At 35.2% G+C, this 20,278-nt stretch overlaps 1 protein-coding gene across 1 annotated transcript in view; it reads right to left on the bottom strand.

The window, feature by feature from the left end:
* SPAG16 (sperm associated antigen 16) overlaps positions 1–20,278 on the bottom strand; it is a 939,339-nt gene that overhangs the window by 477,855 nt on the left and 441,206 nt on the right. The window contains exon 11 of the mRNA XM_057746094.1: positions 15,404–15,547. Within this exon, the coding sequence (XP_057602077.1) occupies positions 15,404–15,547 (144 nt within the window). The remainder of the gene's footprint in view (positions 1–15,403; positions 15,548–20,278) is intronic.

The raw sequence follows: 20,278 nt of genomic DNA on the forward strand, positions 1-20,278 counted from the left end.
ATTCACTAACAAAGAAAGGATAAATAACTAGAAAACTGCTGCATCATATTTCAAAAATGTTCAAGACAACTTAGTATCAAACAACTTAGCATCTATGAAGTTAGAGAAAGTAGTGGTGCAGTAGGAAAGATCTGAAATGAGGATCATGTAATGCATCCCAGGCATAGGGGTATTTGTAAAAATAGGATATAAGATGATAAACTCCACTCAGAAAAGGCATTCAAAACTATAAATCTTTTTATGTATGTTGAATGTGTATTTTAAATTTAATGTATCAGTACCATGTGATCAAATGTATTCTGCTAACTGGATAAGTATCACTTATGACTTGCTCATCCATAAGTGTTTTATTATAAGAGTAAGGCAACTGACAGCTTCTTAGATAGGTCAGGTAAAGCGAGTGTCACAGTTTCCTGAATATACATCAGCAGCTAGCTGAAGACCCAAGGGAGATCAGGGTGGCTGTACCAAGAATGTCCCTTCCAAGCTATCTTACTCTTATACCCCAAGTTGAAAAAAAAGTTGTGGATGTGAACTACCATATTCTGTCAAGTCTATCGAGTATGAATCCGTGACCTACATATATTATTTATGTGAAAATTGAATATTTTCCTGCCATGCAACAAGTCAGATTGGAATAAAATCTTGGTGTCTGGTAAAAAAACAACAGGAATTCATACAATGACAGCTCTATGGAAATGAAACAATCTATTTTAATATGAGACCAATTAAAGCTCTTTGAGGGTGGGCCCTAACACTGGCTGTGGCAGGTGGCAGACATGCATGTGAATTGGAGACCTGGAGAAAGAAAGCAGAGGCTACTTCCTAGCTCTTTAGGGGGATACACAGAGCAACCCTAAATGGGGTTACATGTGTAGCACTTAATCGTTTACAAACATTAAAAGAACTCTAACTATATGTATCTTCCATGGAGCAAGAGAAAACATAATTATCTAATTAAAATCTTCAAGGGAGCTACAAACATAAATATTTTATAAATGTTAATTAGCAAAGTAAAATATCATAATTTTTAACTTTGCACCAAACTAAGAGGAGGGTAAAAAGATGAATTAGATGAAGATGATAACAACAGATGATAGACCTGGCAATAATACTGTAATAATTTTGTATGGTGACAGACAGTTGCAAGACTTAACGTGATAATTCGTAATGTATAAAAATGTTGAATTACTATGTTGTACACTTGAGACTAATACAATATTGTATGTCAGCTGCACTTCAATTTTTTTAATTAAAAAAACACAAGGCATAAAAGTCAAATTGCTTTATTTCTTAGCTGGCTTATACAGATCATACAACTGGCAAATGTTTATCATGTATATTCGACAATATGTCCTATTAATCTTTAAAGAATAACTAATACTTTAGTAGTTTGAGGTGCCAAAGTAAAATCCAGACTATTATTAGACCTAGTTAAATAATCTCATAATATCTATTCAAGATCACTGAAAACCGCACACACCCATGCATGCACAATGTGCACGCGTGCACACACACACACACATATTGATGACTCTGCAAGCCAGAAGGGAGTGGCATGATATATTTCAAGTGATGAAAGGGAAGAACCTACAACCAAGAATACTCTACTCAGCAAGGATCTCATTCAGATTCGATGGAGAAATCAAAAGCTTTACAGACAAGCAACAGCTAAGAGAATTCAGCACCACCAAACCACCCCTACAACAAATGCTAAAGGAACTTCTCTAAGTGGGAAACATAAGAGAAGAGAAGGACCTACAAAAACAACAACAAAACAATTAAGAAAATGGTAATAGGAACATACATCTCGACATATACCTTGAATGTAAATGGACTAAATGCACCAACCAGAAGACACGGACTGGCTGAATGGATACAAAAACAAGACCCATATATATGCTGTCTACAAGAGACCCACTTCAGACCTAGGCACACATACAGACTGAAAGTGAGGGGATGGAAAAAGATATTCCATGCAAATGAAAATCAAAAGAAAGCTGGAGTAGCAATACTCATATCAGATAAAATAGACTTTAAAATAAAAAATGTTACAAGAGACAAGAAAGGACATTACATAAAGATCAAGGGATCCATCCAAGAAGAGGAGATAATTATAAATATATATGCACCCAATATAGGAGCACCACAATACCTAAGGCAAATGCTAACAACTATGAAAGAGGAAATGCAAGGCAGAAATAGAGACACAGGTGTAGAGAACAAACACATGGACACCAAGTGGGGAAAGCAGGGAGGGTTGGGGGGGGAATGAATTGGGAGACTGGGATACCAAATTGTACACTCTAAATATATGCTGTTTATTGTCTGTTTAAAAAAAAAAACTGATTGTATGCTTGGAATTTGAGACTGAGTGCATATGTAGTTTTACATTTACTTACTAGGTGGTATTAAATCATGCATTATATCCCAGAAATTGCTTAGAAGTAAATTTTTGCAAGGGCTGCCTTTAAGCACCTTGAGTTCTTTCTAAAAACAGTTGTAAAACGTTTTCCTATAGCTGAGTCACTTTATTAAAATGTTAAAAAAAAAAAAAGATCACTGAAAACCTCACACACACATGCATGCACAACATGCACACGTGCACACACACATACTGATGACAGATCTGGGAAATCAAATACATGTTTAAGAGCAGGGTCAGAAAGAGAAAACAAAATAATAAATCAGGAAAATTAATTATTAAAATAATAAGACTGCCTTGACTATTTTAAGTGTACAATAGCCAAGATATGGAAACAACCTAAGTGTCCATCAAGAGGTAAACAGATAAAGAAGATGTGGAATATATATTCAATGGAATACTACTCAGTCACAAAAAATGAAACTTTGCCATTTACAACAACATGGAGGGACTTGGAAGGTATGCTTAGTGAAATAAATCAGACAGAGAAAAACAAATACTATATATCTTATATATGGAATCTAAAAAATAAAACTAGTGAATATAACAGAAAAGATAGACCCACTTAACTAATAGAAAACAAACTAGTGGTTACTAGTGGTTACCAGTGAGGAGAGGGAAAGGGGGAGAGGTAAAATAGGAGGGAGGATTAAGAGGTACAAACTACTATGTATAAAATAAATAAGCTACAAGGATATATTATACAGCACAGGGAAAACAGCCAATATTTTATTATAACTATAAATGAAATATAATCTTTAAAAATTTTAATCACTATACTGTATACCTGAAATTTATATAATATTGGAAATCAACTATAGCTCAACAAAAAATTTAATGCCTGCAATTATATTAAGCATTTTTTATTTAAAATTAGAAACTGTGTTTATCAAGAATCAGTATATTAAGAAATCCTATGACTCCATGCTTGAAGGGAATCCAATAATTACTAAAAGATGAATCAAAAAAAAGAACTCAGGAATGCACTGAAAATATTGCTGTAATAATGCCAGCAGTAAATGATACCACCAATTAACCAGAGTTGTTTAAACATCTGATATCAAAATACATCTTGATAATAAAGGTAAACAATAAAAAAAGTTTAATTTAAATCTACAGTTCATGTTGTACTTAATGGAAAGAAAAAATTGTTTTATTTTGTTTTGGGAACAAAAATACAGCATTCCAAAACTTATGGAATGCTTCTACAGCATTGCTTAGAAGGAAATTCATAGCTGTAAATGGTACATTAAGAATAATAAAGATCACAATGATAACCCAATCTTCCATATTAAGAAAGGAAAAAAAAGAGGAAACTAAATCCAAAGCAAGCAGCAGGAATACAATAATACATATTACAGTGGAAATAAATGAAATAGAGAATTCTTAAAAATACACAGAAAGTCCATAATAAAAGTTGGTCCTTTGAAAAGAGCAATAAGATTGACAAATCTTGGGCTTACTGATCAATAGAAAAGGAGAGAAGACCCAAATTATTAAAATCAAGAATGAAAAAAGGGATCAAGACGGCAGAATAGAAGGACATGGAGCCCACTTCCTCCTACAAATACATGAAAAGTATATCCACACGTGGAACAATTCTCACAGAATACCTACTGAATGCAGGCAGAAGATCTCACACAACCAAAGTTGCAAGAAAGATTACCACGTAACCTGGTGGGACAAAAAATAAATAAATAAAAAGGAATTGGGATAGCACCTGTGCCCCCTGGAGGGAGCTGTGAAAGAGGAAAGGGTTGCTCATCTTGGGGAAGCCCCTTCACTGGCTGGGAGATCAGCCAGGACAGAAGGCTCAGAGGAGAGTGCAGCCGCCAGACTGAGGCAGGCAGTACCAAAAGACACCAGCACAGATGGTCCTGGCCACCTCCCTGCACTCCCCAGATCCTGGCTACCTCTTTGCACTCCCTAGCCCAAGATGTGCATCTTCTGATGCGCACATGGACTAGAGGCTGAAACTCAGGCTTCAGCTGACAGACTTGGTGAGAGGACTGGAGTTGGCTACACGGAGACAGCCTGAAGGGGATGGAGTGTGGTCCAAACCACAATAGGAGTTTACACAGGACAGAGCCTGATTCCACCACAGAAACCCCATTGTTAACACGTAATGAAGGAGGGGCCCTGCCAAAGCAGCCTCACTCTCAGCATGCTCACAGGAGAGGCAGCTCCACCTCTGTAAGCTCTGGGAGTGCACAAGTGCCAGCTGGTGGAGCAGGGGCTGAAATATGAGCACTCTCCCAGTGGGCATGAGATCCACATATTTATGCCACTGCTAGCAGCTTTATAATCTCAGTGCCTGCAGCACATCCAAGCAGAGTACTGCCCTGACTGGGGTGGGTCTGGCACTAGCAGCTGTGGGCTTTGCCAGCACAGGCACACTGAGGCAGAGCCAGTGTCTCAGCTGATTCTGTAGCACCCAAGATGGGTCCAGGTAAGCGACTATAGCAGTCCTGGTACCTGACTTCAGCAGATCTGTGCCAAAAGATCTGCACTGGTGGCTTTGTGAGCACAGCACCTTAGGGACCCCAAGGCCAACTGCCTACATTCTCACAGTTGGGGTGGGCCAAAGGCAGTGCCAAGAAAAGGATACTTTGTGAGCATGCACAATAGGTGACAGGTGACATCACAGAATGCACCTCCGGGTGGACAGTTCCTGCAGAGGAATACTCGGTGGCTCTTCTCCCAGCAAAAATGCTCCAGTCCTGCCTAGATCTGGTGGATTCTATTCCAACAACTGGGGAGCAAGCCCGGCACCCAACAGGGCTGTGACAACCACAGAGCAAAGAGGAGGCCCAGCTCAACATCCAGTGTGGGTTCTGGACATCACAATACCAATCACACTCTCTGATCAAGGGCATAAAGGCCAGCAAAACTGAGGAAAGACATGGCAGGCATCCATACTAAAAGCAGCTCTCACACCAAAAATATTAGACTCATACATGCTACACAGGGACACTCCCACATAAAAACATCCCTTCAAGGCAACAGTAGATAACTTTTTTCACAACTCAAAGAGTCAGAGAAATATAAGTAAAATGAAGAAGCAGAGAAAATATTCCCAGTTAAAAGATCAACAGAATTCCCCTAAAAGAACAATGAAACAGACCTCTTCAGTTTACTAGGATCCCAAGGTCAAAAAGGAGGTAATAAAAATACTGAAGGAATTAAGAAAGGCTATTGGTAGAAATATAGATTACTGTAAAAAGGAACTAGAAACTGTAAAGAGGAGCCAATCAAATTTAGAAAACTAATTTTCTGGAACAAAACTGAGCCAAAGGCAATAAATAGCAAACTGAATAATGCAGAAGAACAAATAAGTGATCTGGAAGATGGAATAATGCAAATCACCCAATAAGAACAGCAGACAGAAAGACAAGTGAAAAAAAAAATGAAAGCAATATATGAGACCTATGGAATAATATAAAGCATGCCAATCCACACATAACAGTGGATTGGAAGAAGAAGAAGAAAGAAAACACATCAAAAATGTATTTGAAGAAATTATGGCTGAAAACTTCCCAAACCTAAAGAGGCAAACAGATATCCAGGTACAGGAAGCACAGAGGGTTCCAAAAAAGATGAAGCCAAAGAGACTTACACCAAGATGTTATAATTAACACAGCAAAATTTACAAGTGAAGAGAAGATTATAAAGGCAGCAAGAGAAAGAGATTTAATTACAAGAGAATCCCCATAAGGCTACCAGCTGATTTTTCTACAGAAATGCTTCTGACCAGAAGGGAGTGGCAAAATATATACAAAGTTCTGAAAGTGAAAAACTTGCAACCTAGGATACTCTACCCAGCAAGATTATCATTTAGAACAGGAGAGAGAAATAATTTCTCAGACAAGCAAAATCGAAAAGAATACAGCAATACTAAACAGATCCTAAAAGAAATATTGAAAAGAAGAATCTACAGGAAAGAAAAAATCAAAATTGAAAAGTAAACCACTTAAACAATCCAGTACACAGATTTAAAGAAAAATATTGTGAAAACTATGATAACTACAATGAACAACAAAAGGATGAACATGAAGATGTAAAACAGGACATCAAAAAATAAAATGTGGGGAAGGAGAGTAAGAAAATGTAGATTTATTTTTAGAATGTGTTCAAGTCTATATGACTATCTAAAGCAAGTAGATATAGTAATGGGTTAACATACTTGAAAAACAGGGTAACCACAAATCAAAAGCATACAATAGACTAAAATAAAAACAAAAAGAACTCAAGCATACAGAAGAAAACCATCAAATCACAAAAGGAAAAACAAAAAGAAAAAAAAAAAGGAAGAAGAAATATAAAATCAACTGGAAAACAAGGATTAAAATGGCAATAAATACATATCTATCAATAATTATTATAAATGTCAATGGACTAAATGCTCCAATCAAAAGACACAGAGTGGCAGAATAGTAAATAAAACAAGAGCTTACAATGTGCAGCCTATGTAAGACTTGGTTTAGAGCAAAGGATGCACATACATTGAAAGTGGGGGTTGGAAAAAAATATTTCATGCAAACAGAAATGACAAGAAAGTGGAGGTGGCAATACTCATATGAGATAAAACAGACTTTAAAACAAAGGCCATAAAGAAAGATAAAAAAGGATATAATATAATGATAAAATGATCAATAAAAGAACAGAAATATTACACTCTAACATATATGCATCCAACATAGGGGCACCTAAATACAAACAACAACAACAAACAGAAAACAAACAAAAAAAGCAAATATTATCAGACATAAATGGAGAAATTGGTGTGAATACGATAATAGTAGGAGACTTCAACATGCCACTAACATCAATGAACAGACCTTCCAGACCAAAAAATCAATAAGGCAACAGAGATACCAAATGACACAATAGAACAGTTAGATTTAATTGACATTTTCAGGATGTTACATCCAAAAAACCCAGAATACATACTCTTTTCAAGTGCACATGGACTATTCTCTGGGATAGACTGCATACTTGAACACAAAACAAGCCTCAACAAATTTAAGAGGACAGAAATTATTTTGATCATTTTTTCTGACCACAACACCATGAAAATAGAAAACAACCACAGAAAGAGAAAGAAGAAAAAAAAAAGGTTACATGGAGACTAAACAATATGCTAAAAAACCAGTTGGTCAATGACAAAATCAAAGAGGAAATTTAAAAATTCCTTGAGACAAATGACAATGAAAACTCAACCATACAAAATCTATACCATGCAGCAAAATTGGTCCTTAGAGGAAATTTCATAGATACTGACCTTCCTCAAAAAACAAGAAAAACCTCAAATAAACAACCTAACCTACCACCTAAAAGAATTAGAAAAAGAAGAACAAATAAACCTAAAGTCAGCTGAAGGAAGGAAATAATAAAGATCAAAGAGGAACTAAAATAGATATTAAAAAAAAATAGAAAAATCAATAAACCAAGAGCTGGTTCTTTGAAAGGGTAAACAAAATCAGCCAATCTCTGGCCAGGCTCACCAAGAAGAAAAGAAAGGACCCAAACAAACAAACAATATAAGAACAAGTAGTAACAAGTGGTGTGTGTGAGTATACATGTGTATGCTTGTGAGTATATCCCTATAATCACAAGATACTACCAAGAGTACGAAAGTGGTCATATTCCTGGTCTATTATCTTAAACTTTGTTCATTTTAATTAAATAAATATTTATTGATTCCCTATAATGTTTCAATTGATAAGCTATATCCCAAGGATACAAAGATGAATAAGATACAGACCCTGCCCTAAATAAGCTTATAGTATTCCTCAGATTTTTTTTTTTTTTCCTGCTAGAAAGAGAGATACAGGCCAATAGACCTGGAGACAATACTGATTTCAGAGGAAACCAGATCTTGACTAGAATCTGCCAAACAACACCAACAATGCTACTCTTACCAATCGCTTACTCTGAGCCCACGGCTGCTAAATGTGTTTTCTCATGCATTCTTCCTGAAAACCTGATGAAGTAGGTAATCCCCATTTTCAAATGAGCAACTGAGGCTCTCAGAGATTAAATAAAATGAACTAGCCAGTTCTCTGTCACACTGACACCTGAAAACAAGTCTAACTTTAGAAGATGCTTCTTATGTAGAACCAGATCTTGCCACTTGCCTGAAGAGAGCTCTTGGACAGTCCCTCCAAGTTTGCACTGAGCTGTGAGGCTATGGGAAACTTTTTTCTTAACACTTTTCTCTATGGTGATCGTGTATTACTTTTAGAATTAGACAAAAAACATTTAAAGAAGTATTCTTTCATGCTTAGCCTCTTTACATAAAGGTGACAAACTATATTAATAAGCATAACATACACCTCTTCACAAAATGTGAAGTAGAATATTATTATTTAACAGATATATCTCAAAATCATCTTAGTAAAAATCTCCTGAGGTTTCCAGATTATGAAGGCATCTAACTCTGAAGCTCAGAACATCACAATCTTGGGGAAATGAAATGTCAATCCCTTCATTATCTTTTGAAATTTAAACTCCTGGCTTTATGTTTATAGAAAATAAAAGTTAACCATGTTTCTATTTTTTAATAACTACATGAGACACTTGTCAAAGAGCTTTCATACTATAGTTTCAGGCACTATATAAATACATGAATAGGTAACTTGTACCACAAAGAGAGAATATGAGGGATTTTGTAGAAGCCCATTTATCCACAATTCATAAATCAGATTACAAGGGTAGAAGTTATGTTTAATAGGATGCTGTCAGCTCTATTTCTGCCTCAGGCAGTGAAATCTGGAAAAAGTGCAGCACTGTGAAATTGTTTAAACCACTAATCCCAACTACTTTTATTTTATAGAGATATCCAGAAAGATACATGCTGCTTCACATAATAAGCTGTGTTCAGACAAAAGAAAATGCAACCTCAAGCATCAGAGACCTGGGCATTGTATCAATATCTACATTTAAAACCATATTACTGTCATTGAGCAGTTCCCCAGTATAGAAAAAGACTAAATAATGTATTATTAAGGTAGTGTAGAGTATGTTTTATTGCCCTATTAATATTAACCTGTAGATTGATATACAACTGTTTCAGTTGCCCAAAGCTAGAATAATAACACATGCCTGTAGATATTGCAGGTCAAACATTACATGCTTTACGTTCCTCAAAAAAAAAAAAATTATTTTTAAATACTTTCAATTTAAATACTTTATTTTAAAAAGGAATTTTTTGGTGTTTCTAGCCAATTCTTTTCCTTCTAAAACCCAAAAAAGGAAATATGCAGGATTCTTTCCATCATCTGTAAATACAAAATGCAATGAGCTTCTCAGTACAATTTTTAAAGAGACATATTTAAGAGCTAAGAATAGATGAATAACATACACCTTTTTGCATTAATTTTATTTGTTTTTCAGTTTATAAATGTTTTTATCTTTAACTTGGTAAGAACTTCAGACATGATCTTCTGATGCTTCACGGTTTGAGAGCATTCTTCTAATTCTAGCTTGGCGTAACCCAGACGTCACAATATAATCTTGTCTTCCTAACCAATTGTGTATAAGGCTACCGGTTTTATCAAAATTTCTGAGCTATCTCTAAGTTCTCAATATACCTATCAATGAATAAAAAATAATAATAGGTAACATTCCTTGAGCATATATATCCCAGGCAACAGAATTTGTGTTTTTCATATATGATAGAATTCAGCCTTCATAAAGATACCTACTTTGTAGGTATACACCTACACCCATTTTGCAGATGAGAAAACTGACAGGACTAGCAAAGGTGAAGCTAGAATTCTAACCTGAAACTCTGATTCAATGTCTTAGCAGTTAGCATGATGACTACCTTACACAGGACTATGCTTAAGGTTCCTGCTTTTTGGCACTGTACATTTCATTCTTTCAACAGTGCAGAGGCAGTGCCAATGCACATTCTCTTCATTGCTCCACCCCGTCACCATTTTCAGCAACCGATGAATCACTTTCAACAGCCTGTTCATCTGTCTACCCAGTAAATGCAAAGAGTGCTTTACCTTATTAATGTATGATCGCCATCTAGTGGTGAATATGTAATAATAGCTAGTTCTACCATGTTTAGTTACCCATATCATTCCTATAAAGTGTCTTGATACACAAATTCTACAAAGGAACTTAAAAACTCAGATACAAACAAAACCAATTCTACTGTAAACAATAGATGGCAATGATTTAGTTGTGTATATAATGTTATTTTGAAACAATACAGCCTTTGTATTAAGAGTTTTAAATTGCCTTCAAGAGTTTTAAATTGCCTTCAGTTCATATAGTCTGTATAATATTTGTATAGTGTTTACAGTTAAAAGTTTTCCACATACATTTAATTTTTGAGTTATACATATGTTACAAACTGTCAGGGTTGAAAATATTTTAATAAAATATGACCATTATCATTAAGGAAAAGAAAAAATGTGGCTAACCTTTATTGAGAATACATACCAATTGGACATGTAACAAGGCTTACATAGATACTTGAAGGCTTGGACAAAGAGGCCTTGCTCTTATTTTGATTTTAGGTATCTTGCATGTTTGGTTTTATGTTCTCCACTTTGCCCTATTACCTGTGAATATCCATTCCTCATTTGACTCATCTAACACCATGGCATCCAGATTCTACCTTCACCTGCCAGAGAGAGCTTCTTAGTTCCCAGCTGTTCCAAAATCCATCCTCCTTGTCAATTCCAACACAGGGGGATTAACAATATTTGCAAACATATGTGTCTTAAATACAGATGCTACATTTGTATCCAACAACTGTAAAGTGATTTTCGAAGTCTAACTATTAGTATAATTTATAACATGATTAGTTGGATCACTTATATATACCACGCTTTTCAAATACAAATCTTACTTGGTCACTGTACATTGTTTTTTTTTAACATACAACTGAATTCCATTTTCTGCATTCTCTTTAAAAGCTTTGCATCTATAATTGTGAAATGGGCCTAAAGTTGTGGTGGGGATACTACATTTGTTCAATTTAGAATTATGTTTATGCTACATTTTTTAAAATCAGTAATAAAATTTTTTCTTGTCCTCACAAACTTCAATGAACCTAAAAATTAACTGCTTTCTCTTATTTTTTTAAATAAAGTTTTTAAAACTCAGTCATAAAACTGCAGAAGATGGGAATGAAAAGCAGAACTTATAGAACTCAGTTTCTTCCATTGTTATTAATCTATCCTTGGTTTCTGTTCCATCTTGATTCCATATTGGTGATGCTTATTTTCATAGAAATCTACTATTTTATCAATAATTCCAAACATATATATTTTTTAGTTTCTGTATATGTGGTCTTAAGTCTTTCCAAATTGCCAAGGCTTATATTTATGTTTCCTACATGTATTTTTCTAGCATTTCATGAGTTTCCATTTATTTTATTATAGTTCTTTATTTTATTATTTTTTCTTGAAAAAAAATTCAGATTAATATAAATTTACTCTTTTTATTCTAATTCATTCATTTCTACTTTTCATTTATCCATCCTTTGCTTTTCTATATTTGTTGATCAGTTGTACTTTTTAATTTAAATTCATAATTCGCTTCCTTTTTTCATTTAAAAATAAAGCTTTTAAAGTGATGAATTTTACTCTAAATACAGTTCTGGTTACTATAACTATTGTGTTTGGGATTGTTTACCAACTAGGTAATAATAGTTTATAGTTCTTTGACCCAATATTCATTTATTTACTTTTTAATAATTCGGATTTTATTGTATTTTAGTTATGGATTTGTTATTTTCTTTTACTACTGAATCTTGCTCACAAATTTTAGTTTGTATATTTGTTATTCTGAAGAATTCACTTACGTTAAATTTGTGGTTTAAGATTTATATGTTTTTAAAAACCTAACAATGAATGATTTCAAAGAATCTATCATCTCTCTTCATAAAGTACAAAGTTCAATATATACCACTAAATACATTTGCTATTTTATTAATTTCTCTAATTCCACTGTAATTTTGTTTATTTGACAGATTAAAAACTGATATACTTTGAAGTCTTTTACTCTGATAACTATGGTTTTGTCAGAAACTTCTATTTATAAGAGCTTTGTTTTATATATTTCAACATCATATTATCTGATCCTCAAGTGGTAATTAGTTACCCTCCCAGTTTAATTATTTTTCTGTCAGTCCTCTTTTGTCTGATAATTAATATTATTATGCCTGTTGTATTTGCTGTTTATATATTGAAGATGTCCGTTATGACAAGGGAAATAGGATGATTAAGATTGATTTGGGTCACTCAGTGTATATACCACTGTCATATCAAGTAGATTTGATCCCCAAAAGAAATCTGAATTATGTCACTGTGGCAGGAGAGACAGTGGCTCAAACATCATAGTAATCAGGCATACATCCAACTGGAAGTTACAGAAAACATTCAACTAAGAACAAGCGCAATTAAAAATAAAATAAAGAAAATGTACTAGTTTAATAGTCTACTAGTTTAAATTTCTGAAAAGCAGAGGAATTAGACAGGCATTACTTCCAAGGGAGCAGAATCAAGTTGATCACAAAAATGGACTCTGAGGAAAACTATGACTGCATTTATTTATCAAAGATTCAACTACGGATTAAAGTGTCATATTTGAATCAAATTTATGTTTGATTCTTTGATTATAGATGAGTATATAAATAGGAAAAATATTATCTTTAACAATAAATTATTTTTTTACCAACCAAATTACCTAAGCAAAAAATCAAATATCACAAATTTAAATTTCAGAAAGCATGAATTTCAACAACTTTTAAGACATAAATATTATATATGTATATATATGCACACATTATATATATTATAGGCCAAATGAATGGTCTTCAGTGTTGCGTTACATACATTAAAGCACTATAAAATGTCTGATACCTGAAATATAAACTCCTTCAGAACTGATCTCCATCCCAAATAAAAAAGAGCTTTTTTGTTGTTGTTTCTAATAATCATTTATTTTCATCAATTCTACAAATAGATCACTTGCTATTCATTATCTCTCACTTGAAACACATATGGCTAAGTGTATTTTCTCCCATTATTTTTATCCCACAAGCACTAGAAAAAAATCAACGTGGTTGCATTTTACTAAAATTCTGCCAAAGAAAGTATTGAATGTAAATTCATACTATGAGTGAATAATGATGTATTTCACCTCATTTTAATTTCAGTAATTGGGTAGGAAAACAGGAAGATCTATTAGAAGGACTGTGTGCCGGTCAAACACTAATGAGAAAATTTCAGAGTCATGGGTTGTCATGGTGACAGGGTATTATGGAAATCTGATTAGTATGTCCAGCAGCTACATAAGTGATAGGCTACACTTCTAATTGTGCTGTCTCTGCTTGCAAGATGGGCTTTATGTTCCTGAGAGGTGAGAGGTGGTGCAGATCTGTTTATCCACATACCAGATATGGAACACTCTGCATGTTCAAAAATTAAATTCAAACATCTAGCACCAAAGATAAAATTATATTTTAAAAATATTTTCAGAAATAAAATTAAAAAATTAGTTTACTCTTCTCATTCACACAAATTTCTGAACAATTTAGTTTATTTTTATTTCAATCTAACTTCATCGACATTCATACTAAGGATAGGACAAAGATGGTTTAAAAAAAAAACCTGTGTAAAAATAAAAAAATAAATCGATAAAGGCCTCCTAAGAACAAAATTTCCCAATGGAATGGTTGAGAAGTTGCATTAAGAACTATGAGCTTCCAAGAGTAGTGAGACCAGAGACTGTTAGAAAGAGCCAGATGCAGGAGTGTTTACAATTGTTAAGCATACTGACGGGGTCCCCAATGGTATCTGTCAGTGGCCTGTTTGGAACCAGGCTGCACAACAGGAGGTGAGCGGTGGGCAAATAAGCAAAGCTTCGTCTGCCAGTCTCCACCATTCCCATTACTGCCTAAACTATATATTCCACCACCCCCCCCACCCCTAGTCCGTGGAAAAACTGTCTTCCACGAAACCTGTCCCTGGTGCCAAAAAGGTTGGGGACCGCTGCATAATGATGAGTAAGAGAAGACAGCTGGGATTAGAGATAGGAGTTAACCACAAGCAACTGTGGGCAGAGCTTCCTGCCACCAGAATAACGTATATGTGTATTTAACAATGTCTTTCCTCTGTGTCCTGGTTCTGTTGGTACAAGAAATTCAGTGAATCCTGAAAATTACAGGGCTCAATGCCTTCAGTTCTGCTTTATTCTCTTTAATATCTTGAGTACCATTGAATTTTTAAAGAAACTGATCGCTGCCTCCTGATCCTTTTTGGTAGATAAATTAATTCTTAAAGGAAAACATGCATGATTAACAGAGGCAAAGTAAACACTGACATGCATTATTGAAATTCATATGCCTTGTCAGAGTTTATGAGTACGTGAGGCATTTCTAATGCTTGTCCTGGGAAGTTTACTACTCTTTTTAAATGCATCAGCATGTGGACTAAGTTTTACATGTACTAAATATCAAAAGCAATCAATCTACATTCAATATAATGAAAGCCAAACGAGCATTTATCTACACGTTTCGAAATTCAGCAGAAGAGGTGGGGTTACATAGAGAAAAGTGGCAGTACAAAGTTTCGAGTTTCATTTATACAAGACGAGTAAGTCCTAGAGATCTATTGTATTGCACAGAGCTTATAGCGAATAATACTTATTGAATACTTAAAAATTTGCTACGAGGGTAGATCTTAAGTGTTTTGATGATGATGATAAAGCGGATGGGAAGAGACTTTTGGAGATCATAGATATGTTTATGGTATAGACTGTAGTGATGATTTCAAGGATGTATACTTATCTTCAAACTGATTAGGTTATATATATTAAATATGTACAGCTATTCATACGTCAATAAAGTGGTTTGGGGAAAAAAAAAAAAAAAAAACCAGCAGAGTGAAGACGGACGTAAACAAGGGCATTCCTGGAGACATTAGGCTGGCTCTGGAAGCTGTGTGTACGGACCTGGGATGGAAGCAGCCGTCCGAAAGCCAGTCGGTGTGGCCCAATCCTGTGAGGAGCACGGTGCCTTCGGGGAGCCCCACCACCTTCCAGACATGGTCCTCCCCACAGGAGACCAGGATGTCTTTGTGGGGGTGCGTGACGATGCTACACAGGGAAAGAGAAGAAAAGATAGTTATGGGAAGATAAGAGTGAGTGAATGCTTTCCTACTGGGAGGAAATGAAATGGCAGTGATTATCTGTCTCACCCAGGCAGGACAGCTTGCAGAACGCTGGCTCAGAAGTCAGAAGAGCCAGGTTCCACGTCCTGGCTATAGCTCTAACTTATGGCTTCCTGGACGTCATCAGTCTAATTAACTTCACCTAATCTCAGATTCCTCACTTGAAAAATGGGTTGGTTGATGTAGGTGAATACTCATGTCTAATTCTGATCTGAAACAATAATTCTGGTTTTTCTTTTAGGGAGGAAAAGCTATGCCAGTGAAAATTTGGTGTTAGGGTATCTGGACCAGTAGCCATGCATAGCATATAAAATCAAACTTCTTTTCAGAGTATAGTACATCTTAAATCAGGCATGATCCAGGAAAAGATCATGAATCATAACACATTATCATAGTTCTATAATAAATTCTACAAATGAAACATTAACTCTGTGGCCCATTCTCTACACAAAGCAAAGGAGCTCAAACTCTGTGCTAATATGCCACCTGAATTGGCTCCAGTCAATGCACAGTACACAAATTACAGTAATGAATTCAGGATGCAAAAGGCAATCCCCACTCTATAAAGGCATAGAGGGAATTGAGAAAGAAGTATGTGAAATTTATCACTAACACATTAAGCAGTATTATTTGAATCAGGCTATGATCATTGTGGCTATTTAAATATTGAAGCTAAACCATTCTAAAATCAAGAGTCTAAAAGGTTAATGCCTGATATTTTATCTATGGCAATGCTTTAATCTTATTTATACAGAGTTTCATCTATGCCTTACAATGTAATGGGAATGAATGTGCCCAATGTTAAGCACCTATTAAAATACCAGCCTAAATATTAGCAACAAATTGTTTAATTTTAACACAGCCATCTCAAATCAAAGACATAATGCATTTACTTGCCTATATAATGAAGTGAAACAAACAGTGACTTAAAAATTATACATTCATTTCCCCAAAGTCCATTTTATGAATGGCATTGTTCCCTTCTTCTGCAATATAGAGTTTAGGGAATCAGTTTCCCAAAGAAATTATGGTCTCGGCCCATGTCTACATACCCCAGGGCTTATGTGAGGCCAAAACTTTTCTCCTTGTGGATCCCTTCCAGTAAAACCATTAAATCCCAAAATTTTGAGCTGAAAAATCATGTCCTTCCATTAGACCTACCCAGTTTGGGGGGATTTTGTTTTGTTTTGTTTTTTTAAAGCTCTTTATTGGAATGTAATTGCTTTACACTGTTGTGAAATCTGCTAGGGTCAATCAGCGTTGGAACTATTCAGCTCACGGGCATGTAACCACTATGAGCAGGGCCTTCTTTCCAGTGAAACAGTTTCCCTTTGCTCCAGCACTTTGCTGCTCAAAATAAACACGGCAGAAGGACAATTATTCATTTTGTAATTCATCATAATGTTGGTTGTTGGTTTGTGACTTTCAGAAGGCCAATTCAGGAAAGGAATTTATTACAGCTCAAACTGGGGAAAGGATACATTTATAGAACTTAATTAGAAGAAAAATATGATGAGGTAAAAAATGTCAGATTGAAATGAATTCTACATTCAAACACACATAAAAAGGCATACCAAATCCTTGAAGCTACTGAGTATGATGTATGTTGGCTCACAGCTTTCTTGGCAGACACATGCACACTTGACTAGATGATAAATTACCCTCTTTAAGTGAAGATAACTAAAATCACTGATGTCTTTACAAACTTTGAAAGATAAGTTTCCAAAATGACTTTTGTGAGGGGAGCTATCTGTAGAAGTTAAGGAAAAAATATAAACACAGACCTATTGGTGGTTAATTAGTTTTGGAAGTGTCTGAACCCTTCTACTTTGAGGTCCCCTCCATACCACCTGAACTTCACATGAACTGATTCTACTAATCACACTCTCAGGTTTCTTTGTGCATATATTCCTTTTAAATATTTCTCATCTACATATGACTTTTTTCCTTATCATTCTGGACCAGTTTCAGTCAAACATCAATATTCTGTTCTTTAAAAAGTATAATTTACTTCATCTATGAAATGGGTCTTTAAGTGATGAGAAATATTTCCAGCATGTACAGAAGAGAATTTAATGCTCTCATAAGAATCAATTAACAAGTACTTGCTATTGAGTTAGTCACAGAATAAGCGCACCAGCAAAGACTGGGTCATAGTGATATAGATCTCCAATCAAGAGCTGCAGATCTCGATTCAGAGCATTCCCTGTGGAAGATGATCAAGATGGAGAACACAGATGGAGCCACGGACCAGAAACATTTCCCCAGATACAGAAGTTTAGTGAATTTGAGTGTTATTATCAACTTCATAATGAGGCACTGGTGTCTGAAATCCTCTTCCTTCTCTCCATCATCAATTAACAATAATAATATCCAACATTTGTTTGAAAACAATGTACAACAGAATTTGTACTAAGTCCTTAATTCTCACAGCAAGTACAGTGAAAGCTCACGAGGGCAGGGGTTTGTGTCTGTTTGTTGCTGTAAACTTGCTCTATACTCAACCCCAACAGTGGCTGGCATGTATTAGCTGTTCAGTACATACTTGTATTTCTGACTGGGGGACTGACTGATACAATTTGTTTTGTTATATTATGACCAAGTAAACAGAGGTTGAGATATTACGTAAATTGCTCGTTTGAAAATAGATGGAGGCTGACTTTGAATCCAGGATGGTCTGAATTTGAGGCTCATGAATTTAGGTATTTTTACTGTCAGTCTTTTGTAATTTATTATTTGTACGTGTGTATTATATATATCAGTAATTCTTATAACAGAGATGGGAGATATTATCATTCCCAGTAAATGTTTAAGTCATTTAGTCATTATTAAGCTCTGAGTTAAAGAACACATCTAGGAATTGTCAGTGTATATATCAGAGCTGGGTACTGCCTGACATAATAGTTTTAAAAGGGTTAGAGGACCTTACTCTTTACAATTAAAATGCTCTGGTCCTATAAGAGAAACCAGGTGAGTAGCACCCCTCCTACATTCCTCTCTACAAAGGTTTTCGTGCTGATATACTATATGCTGCACTTAATAAAGTCATTAATTTGTTCTCTTGTGCTAATATTATGAGCCTTGTATTATACTTCAAGTTATCAGAGGGCATTAACATTTTATTCACCTATTTTCATACAGTACTCTTCAAAGAATAAATATTCTCTGTAAAAGAATAAAGCATAAATGTAGAAGGATATTTAATAAGCATTGATTCCATAGGCATTTAAGTCATTGAGAATTTTCCCAGTACATTCAGGCCTCAATTTTCATCATTCTATTTATCTCTAAACCAGTCTTTTAAAGAAGCTAAAAATGAGAGAAATAACTAACAATTTATAGGAGTCAATTCCTGATCCCCAAATGGCATACATTAACTCATTTAATGGTCATAATGCTCTGATGAGTTAGGTCTATTATTATTCCCATTTTGCAGATAGGGAAACTGGGGCATAGAGCTTATGTGATCTACTCAAGGTCACAAAGCCAGGAAGTGGCAGAGGGAGGACATGAATCTGAGCAGACTATCTCCAGAGTCCACGTCTCTCTGGAAAGTGAGCTCAGAACCTCACCCCTGTTCCTTTTTCAGATGACAACACTGGAGAAGAAGCCAAGCAGAAGACTGTTATTCCTGTCTAGGGAATTTTTTGAGATACATCTTGAAATTTCTAAAACACTGATAATTTTCTTGTCATTTTCCTAACAGTGTGAAAAGTTTTAACTATTGTCACTTGTTTTCTGGAAGTTGGGCACTGGCTAGGTTCAGAGTGGTCGAGAAATAGATCAAAGTTGATTGGAAAAAAAAAAAGTACTTATGATCTAAAGCTGAGGTTGGACAGAGAGTAAATATTTTATTCTCTGCCATAACTGCTCAACTCGCCTTTTCACAAATAAGGAGGGAATACTAAAACTGATCTATAAGGGCATTGTGTTGTGAGGCTAAGTTGGTACGTGTAAAGTGGTTGGAACGACATCTAAGCACGGTCAGCTTTCCATAATATCAGCTATTATTATTATTATTGGACATTATTGCACTTCATTGTAAGCTGGCCCTTCATGTAACTAACTTCTGTAATCTACACATGCCTCTTTTAAAGATCATAGGTAGTAAATTTAGTCCTTAAAACTGTAAATATTTAGAGACGAATGATGTTTCCATGTGGTTTTAATATTCCCCAGACATTGCTGGACTTTATTTGATGTTAAATTCTCTGACAAAAATGTAGGCCCCACACATGATGCTTTCACACATGGACATAAGGAAGCTCTGTGGTGGTCCCTTTCATAATATGTTTTTCAGGAATGCACTGAGGGAAAGAGTGGACAGTATGTACACACTGACCCCTCTCCCTGCCTTCATGTATACAACTAGCATCAAGTAGTTGCTGGTCACTGGGGATGGCCTCTGCGAGGCCCTGGGCATACTGTGATGAAAACAACACAGTTCCTGTCCACAAGTTCTATCCACAAACAGGTATCCCTCTTCTAAATAACCATAAAACAACTTTCCTTCTCAAAGATGTCTTCCCGAAGTTCTAATTAATGAGAATAATGAGTTCTTACTTAATATCTTCCTGGCACCTGCCCTAAGTGCCACAAAGTCATGTTACTTTAAACTCTGAGTATAACCTTTCTGCTTCCCTTTACCTTCCTATTA

Source organism: Hippopotamus amphibius, chromosome 8 (assembly GCF_030028045.1).
Source record: "Hippopotamus amphibius kiboko isolate mHipAmp2 chromosome 8, mHipAmp2.hap2, whole genome shotgun sequence".
Taxonomy (NCBI): Eukaryota; Metazoa; Chordata; class Mammalia; order Artiodactyla; family Hippopotamidae; genus Hippopotamus; species Hippopotamus amphibius.